This window comes from Notolepis coatsorum (genome assembly GCF_963971535.1).
Source record: "Notolepis coatsorum genome assembly, chromosome: 2".
Lineage (NCBI taxonomy): Eukaryota > Metazoa > Chordata > Actinopteri > Aulopiformes > Paralepididae > Notolepis > Notolepis coatsorum.
The window spans coordinates 57,742,565-57,750,796 of NC_140166.1; the positions used below are offsets into that span (position 1 = coordinate 57,742,565).

Consider the following 8,232-nt stretch of genomic DNA (forward strand, 5'->3'; position numbering starts at 1 on the left):
CCCAACACTGTCCCCTACTTCAATTGCAGGCCTAATTGGCTCTGTCATTGTAAATCACTACTTTAAATTGACCAACATTTGTAAAGAAAAAATAGTAAATACACCTTTAAAGCCCAACCTCCAGGTTAAACCCTACTGATCAATTATGGGTAGTTTACATCATTGGTATATAATTTCATTATTTATTCTTTTCCATTTGACACCGGAAATGCCACTCTGAAAGAGTTAAAAAGGTCCACGCACGAATAACATGCACGCGCTAATCAAAAAAGCGTATCAAACGCCGACGTCACTACAGGTGCATATTAATGAGCCGAATCTAAAAGCTTATCAGACGCTAGCACGGCCGTGACGTCACTTCAGGAAATGCCTTGCCCGTCCGGGTCATAGTACTAGTTCAATGGTGGCCCACTCAGTGCATCACAGTTAGCCTATATAGCTCCGCCGTCCCTGCTGCCTACAGTCGGGACCACTACACTGACGTTAGCCTATGGTTCTCTCCTCTTTGTGTGCCCCCGTCCTCGCGGGTGTCCTGCGGAGGAGCTTGTGGACGCGACAACAGCGGCGGCCGTTGTTAGCTCATAGCTATCGTGTACCACTAGCCTTTACGGGCTCGAGCACCCTACAGGCTGCCACCATTGTCGCCGTTGTCGCGTCCATGGGCTCCCCGGCAGGGTACCCGTGGGGACGGGGTGTACAGAGAGGAGAGAACCATTTTGGGTCGGCCGTTCATGCCGGCCAGCGAGCCGGATGTCGGGATATTTTGTTAGCACAATAGCTACCAAGCTAAGCTATGTTAGCTACTAACGTTATAAACACAATATGTGTACAACGACACAATGATTTACATTATTACAAATATGGTAACGTGGTTGTGGCTTTAGAGATGGGTGGCTATAATCACGGAGCAATAGTGTTAGGTGAAACAGATACATTTTCATTCGGCTAGTAGTAGCAAGCATATATCAGTGCCTGCCACTAGCTGTGTGTGACTCTCAGCGCCCCCTGGTGAGCCCCCTGGTGCCCTGCACCTGTTGTGACGATCATTTCGATTACACACGCACGTTATGAACCATTGATTAAAATATGCACGTGCGTGGTGATTGTGTTGGGCAGACAAAATGTTTGATAAAAACGCTAAAACTGGGTCAATTTCAATACTGTTTTTTTCCATTCTTCATGAAAGTCACTGTTGGCCTAGTCCACATTGTTTATTGAACAAAAATACAACGTGAAGGTTGACCTTTAAACCTTTAACATGTGTTGTACTCAAATTTGAATTAAATGCAGTACTATCCAAATAAATCAAATTGCTTAATTCAATTGGCTTTCAAAATAACCTCTACATATATATTAAGCACTTCAGCAGAACACTTAGAAACATAAATATTAAATGCCAATAATAGCCTTCACCTATAAATTATACGTGTTTTTTATAGGTTATAATTTCCAAAACACACTTTAAATTAGAAATGGGTGTTCAATCAGAAAACATATTTATACTTTAACGTTGACACCTTAATGTGTGTACAAATGGTTAGCTTCAGTTAAATTATATAGGCAAATAAGTCAAAACGTTTAGCACGCACACCACAGTAATTAGAATTCACAGTCAAATATATTATAGAAACGTTTACAAAGCCCTCTTCTTGACCTGACCACTCTTAATTTATAATGTCCAAGTCCTTTATGGCTTTATCTTGAAACGCTGCTCATTAAACTGTGTGCATCTTCTTACTTCTTTGTGTTTATGCGTGTAGTGCGTATTGTTTGTGACTCATCTGTCCTTTGATGTCGGCGCCCAGGCAGCGCAGCAAACAATTGTCTGGGAAGGTCCGCTGGACGCCGGCCTTAAACTTGGACTTGCTTCATCGCCCACTTGCATCGATGAACAGTCGAGTTTTCACTGTAACTCCTTCCAAGCGCTGCAGACACAAGTGGTTTCCTTTCGACGGGTTTATTAAAGGCTTGGTCCTCCAATCCACTGTGAAAACTTAAACAGAAACATAAGTTGCGTCAGGTCAACACAAACAATAATATACACGGTATGAAAACAACACATCAGAAAAGCAAAATACAAACAAACATTAAATACCTCGTTGGCTGCATGCTACATAAAAAGGGGTCTTATTCTTCTGTTCTTGGTAACAGTCTTGATAGTGGTACACTACACATAGTGGTACACTCTTAGAATTTAGAGAGCCTGTACAACTCGTCTCTGACCATTCCTGCCGCTTGCTCGCAGGTGTCTTAATCAGTCCCAGTCTCCGACCATCCCTGCCGCTTGCTCGCAGGTGTCTTAATCAGTTCCAAAGGTAAAAACGCGACAGCAGCCTAACGGGACACCATATATGACCAGACGTCAAAATGAATATATTATAAATTGTAGCAAATTAAATAATAAAGAAAATAAGAAATGAAACATAAATACATTCTCAAATATTACACTTACAAACTGAAATAACATATAAATGATGAAACCATATAATGGCCACAGTTACACTGGATATTAAACTCCCGTGCTTTCCTGAGCTTGGGCTTGGAGCCTAATAGTACTGCCTCTGTCTTACCTAGGTGAAGAGAAAGCCTGTTGTCCCAAAGCCACCTGCTGACCCCTGCAAGTTCTTCACCTAGCATCTGTTCTAGTGTGTTCTGATCCTTGTGTGAGACTAGCAGGGCTGAGTCGTCTGCAAATAAAAACAAGTTACATGAGCATGCTGCTGACATGTCATTTATGTACAGTAAAAAAAGGAGAGGTCCTAGCACGCTTCCTTGTGGGACCCCACATACAATGGGCTTGGCCTCTGACATAGTGCCACTGACCTCAACCCGCTGCACCCTATCAGCAAGGTAGGAAGAGAACCATCTGACCACTGTCTCAGACATACCCAAGGCCTTAAGCTTGGAGAGCAGTATGTCATGGTTCACTGTGTCGAAAGCCTTCTGTAGGTCCAGAAGAACTAGCCCACACAGCTTACCTGAATCTATCTCCCTCCTGATACTGTTTGTAAGATAAAGAAGACATGTTTCAGTAGAGTAGGACTTCCTAAAGCCGGATTGGAGGTCGTACAGGAGGTCATGGCTGCTTGCATATTCCTGGACTTGTTCATGGACTATCTTCTCTAGGACTTTGGATAACACACTTAAAATTGAGACTGGTCTATAATTGCTGGGGTCAGATTTGCTCCCTTTTCATATATAGGGATGACTTTGGCATTCTTGAAGTCGGTGGGTACCTTGCCTAGGTCCAGGGAGAGGTTAATAATATGGGTTACTGATGGAGCTATAACTCCGGCTGCATCCCTCAGAAACCTGGCACTGATGCCATCTACACCTGTGGCCTTCTTGATTTTGAGCTCACCCAGCATCGCAGCCACTTTGACTACTGACACCTTGCTTAAGGAGAACGAGTTTGCCTTAACCCCTCGATGGCTATAGTAGTTGGAAACAAAGTCATCACCAAACTGCTCTGTCTTGGGAGGTAGGTTAGAGACAAGCTTACCTGCTACCGATGTAAAGAAGTTATTAAAGATTGTGGCTACATTCTTTTTATCAAACTCCATTCCCTTGTCTGTGGACAGGCCTATGTTGGACTCAGTAATCCTTTGGTTGGCATCGCCCCCACAGCCTAGCTGCTTGAGGGTTTTCCACAGTTTAGTTGGGTCATTGCTGTTCTCCTTGATGGTTTCTGCAAAGTATTCTCTCTTAGCTATCCTGATCTTTTCCTGAGTCTGGTTCCTGAGTTTTTTGAAGTGATCAAAGTCAGCCTTATCGTGAGTACGGTCCCTCCGGTTGATACTATCACCTATGGTGTGGTCAAACCATGGGTCTGATCACTGCTTCACTCTGGTTTGTCTAAGGGGGGCTACAGAGTTTATAACCTTCAAGAACATAGATTTAAAAGTGCCCCATGCTTGGTCTACCTCATTGGCCCTGAGAACTTGAGACCAGTTCACCTGCTCTAGCTGGGCCGCTTCTATATTAATCCCAGCCGAAGAGTGCAAGAGCGCTTCCGCATTTTGCCCTGATTGGCCCCGGTAACGCTCTCCAAATGCGCATTTTCTTTTTCCCCGCTCAGACGCCGAAATGGAATACATGTATATTATCGTGACGCGGACCAGATTCACTCGCAACGCCATAACGTTATTTCCCTGTACATTGCAACGTTAACACAACGCAGCTGTCAACTTTATTTCCCTGTACATTGCAACGTTAACACAACGCAGCTGTCAACTGTACTTTACATATTATCCAAACGAGGACCACATAACGCCATAACCCATAACACGCTATAACGTTATTTCCCTGTACATTGTAAGTTAACACAACGCAGCTGTCAACTGTACTTTACATATTACCCCTCTGCGTGCCCCCCTGTCTCCGGAGGTCTCGTAGTGGTGACCGGAGTGCCGGATGTCCCGCGATGATGTCGGGGAGTTCGCGACCCTCTCTGCGCCGCCCCCTATCTCCCTGTCTCCGGCTGTCCCTGAGCAATGACCGGAGTGTTGAATGTCCCGTGACTAAGACGGGGAGGACGTGACCCTCTTTGCACCGCCCCTGTGCCTCAAATAGATCCGCTATCAGCTCTATCTTTAATCTTTCAAAATGTTCAGTTGCTATCGCTATTAGCTCTATCTTTAATCTTTCAAAATGTTCAGTTGCTATTGCATGCACTCATCTGTGTTTCACTACACACATGAGTGCATGCTTACCAACTGTCCGTCTGCAACACTACTATCACCAACATCTAAGAAGGGAGATCCCCCCTTGAATGGCCCTTCTAAGGTTTCTCTCCTCCACACTGCCTGTGGAGCTTTTTTCCCTATTGTTAGGTTTTAGTGAGTTTTTCCTTACCTTCGCGTGGTGCTTGCATTCTTTCATTTATTTGCATTCATCTAAAAATGTTTGGACCTTATGGTGTTCTTGTTCTGTTCTTGACTTATTGTTATGTTTTCTTCTTGACTTGTTTAAAGAAGACCTGTACGGCCCATGGGGACATTAACGTGTGTTGTCTGGCCTTATAAATAAATTTGATTTGATTTGATTAGAAAGATGACAGAGTGAAGGATGAGGTTCTCGATTCAGCATTTGGAATGGGTGGGGGTTGGGAGAAGGAGCTGCTGATGTTCTCCACTTTTTCCTCAAAGAAGATCGCAAAGTCTTCGGCAGAGAAAGATGAGGGAGGGGGGGGGTGGGGGGGGAGTGAGGAGGGAGGACATGGTAGCATGCAGTTTGCGTAGATTCTTGGCAGAGGCCTCGATCCTATGGTGAAAGAAAGAAGCTTTGGCATTAGTAATGGTTTTGGAGAATGTTAACAAGAGGTTGTGATATGTGTCGATGTCAGCAGTGAGGCTTGACTTTCTATACTTCCTTTCAGCTGCTCTCAGGACCTGTCTTTGTTCTCTCACTGGATCTGTCAGCCATGGACTGGGTGGGGAACGGCGGGCAGGTTTCTCAACGAGGGGACAGAGCTTGTTGAAGGAGGTTGTAGGGGCTGAGAGGAGGGTGGAGGTTGCCATCTCTGCGGAGAGAGCAGAGAAGGTGTCACTCAAAGGTAGAGCGGATAGTATGTCAGAGGAGAGGGTGGAGGGGGATAGGGAGGCCAGGTTGCGTCTGAGTGAGACGGTTTGAGTTGGGGTGAAGACCTTTCGGTTAAGCATGAGAGTTAGTGAGAAGGATATGAAGGAATGGTCAGATACATGTAGGGGAGTTACCGTGGTGTTAATGATGCTGGAGTTACGGGAAAATATGAGATCCAAGGAGTTGCCTGCTTTGTGGGTGGGAGGCATGGCAGTGGGAGTCAGGTCAAACGATTGTAGGAGGGAGACTACTATGACTGACTGAGATGAGTCAGGCAGGTTGAAGTCGCCCAATAGGAGAGGGGTACCATCTTCCGGTAAGGAGCTTAGAAGCATGTCCAGCTCATCTGTGAAGTGATCGAGCGGACCTGAAGGGCGGTAGAGTGTAACAATGGTGAGATTGAAAGGATTAGAGACAGATACTGCATGATATTCGAAAGAGGAGAGTGACAGTTCTGGGAGTGGTGTTAAGTTTGTAGCCCATGAAGGAGATGTCATGAGGCCAGTGCCTCCACCCCGTCTGGAAGGTCGAGGTGTGTGAGTGAAGTTATAGTTTGTAGATAATGCTGCAGGTGTTGATGAGTTATTGGGGGGTCTTTTATCTTTCTTTCCCAACTTGCCAATAAAGTTTCGTTTTGTTTCTCCAGCTTTTCCTCCAACCGTTCAAATTCCCCCCTTAACTGCTGGTCCCTCCTTTCCGCTTCTTCCTTCAACAGTGCGCGCATGGCCTCCATTGTTTGTTGGTTTCTCTTCTCGGCTTCTTCTGACAAGAGCTTTCTCAATAGCGAGCGCATGTTTTCCATTGTCATAGCCGTCCTTCCTTCTCTCTCTCCAGTCTCCACACCCGCTGTTATCTCTTCCTTGCGTACCTCTCTGCCAGCGCTTATTTCAGCCCTATTAGCCATCTGTGTCCTGGTGTCCACCGCCGTTAGCTTCTTGCTAATCGCTCCTAGGCCCAAAGCCTCCGGTACATGGGTCTGTCTGTGCCTAGTGGAGCACCTATTTATCTCCGATTCTCCATCGCCTTTTCCTTCCGACTCAGAGTTTTCCATTTCATTTTCTCAATAGAGTAGTCTTGAAACTGTTTTCCCCTTCGCTTTTCTCGGGGGGTATTCGTATTTAAGCCGTGTTTTCAGATAGTTTAGTCAATTATCACCGGGAGCATGTGGTGCGAGTTGTCTACTGCACGGCCGCCAATTTTTTTGGAAGTTCTATTACTATGCTTTGTAAAAAGATTTTTAATTTTTTTTAAAGACCGAAATAAAATCATTCATTCATTTATGAGTGAAGAGCGTCTATCCCCAGGCCATCAGGATGCTCAAAGACAATGACACTATGTAATAAACCATCATCTACACACACTGCACACACATCCACACGCAAACACTCACTTTAAATAAACACTCACCTTACCACTCACTTTAACACACTTTATATGTATCTATTATTAAAGAGATTTGCACTACATTCATACCTCATTTGCACCCTACCCTAAGTTTGTACCTCATCTAATTTCTGCATTGTACCTCACTGTTACTCATTTTACTCTGTATTGTATATTGTATATTGACTGAACATTCCTTTACTTAATTCTTAATTACTTTTTTATTTTATTTTTTACTGTATGTAGCACACTCTCAGGGGCTCATACAGAAACAAGCATTTCATCATAAAGTATTCTGTATTTTGTTGTGACAAATAATAAACAAACTTGAACATTCATAATTATGTATTCTTTCATAGTGCTGCTAACTTCTAGTCAAGAAATTATTAGGGGTTAGGTGTAGGATTCATTAATATGATAAAAGTACTATACACAGAGCCATCGGCCATGGTTATAACAGGTAAATTCACCTCCCCTCTCTTTCCTGTTTCGCGTTCGTCTAGACAGGGTTGTCCTCTTAGTCCCGGACTATTTGCTCTATCCTTAGAACCTTTAGCACAGTATATAAGACAATCCCAATCCATAGAGCCGATCTCAATTAGGGGCACTGTTGAAGAGCCACGAAGTGACCCTTGTTATTATGACATCCTGTTCTCTCTGTCACTTGTAGGATGTAAAGGATTAAGCATATGTTTATTGTATATATCTGTTTTAAATCTAAGCATATGTTAAGAGATGACTTAAGCGTCAGTGATTATGAAGAATGTCTTTGTGTATTCTTCCTCCTACTTATGTAACCTGTATAACTATATAAACTATAAACTATACTACATTTAATGGAATATACACTATATAGTAGAGAAGCCTTCTGTTGCTGTATGAATGTGGCCTTGAAAACGGCTCCGAGCAGAGGAGCAGAGGAGGGAATGTGGCAGGGTTAACCCTTGCAGTTCTGCGGCAGAGAGCTATTATACATTTTAAAAGAAAATTACATATATGATGTGTAAACATATCAATCAGTGTTTAAGTATATGAGTATTGAATTGTACATGTATATATATGCTATACCTGCTTTCTGTAAAATGTAGATCATTGCAAACATGCATAAACATGACAAGTGACGTAATAGGGTTTTTCCCAACAGAAAGTAATCTGTTACTTCTCCAGTAACTGTAATGACTAGAAAGGGAGGAGGGTTTATCCTTACTGAATGTGTTATGTGTTGATTGGCTGGTAGAATGACATCACTGTATTTAGACCAATAGTAAG

General features: G+C 43.6%; 1 protein-coding gene across 1 annotated transcript in view; it reads left to right on the forward strand.

Annotated features, from left to right (window-relative positions):
- The window catches only part of LOC311223375 (uncharacterized protein), a gene marked incomplete at its 3' end in the record, with an annotated part of 38,861 nt that extends 35,472 nt beyond the window's left edge, over nt 1-3,389 (forward strand). Inside the window, exon 6 of the mRNA XM_084308163.1 lies at nt 3,309-3,389. Within this exon, the coding sequence (XP_084164289.1) occupies nt 3,309-3,389 (81 nt within the window). The remainder of the gene's footprint in view (nt 1-3,308) is intronic.
- Nucleotides 3,390-8,232: the final 4,843 nt, after the last annotated feature.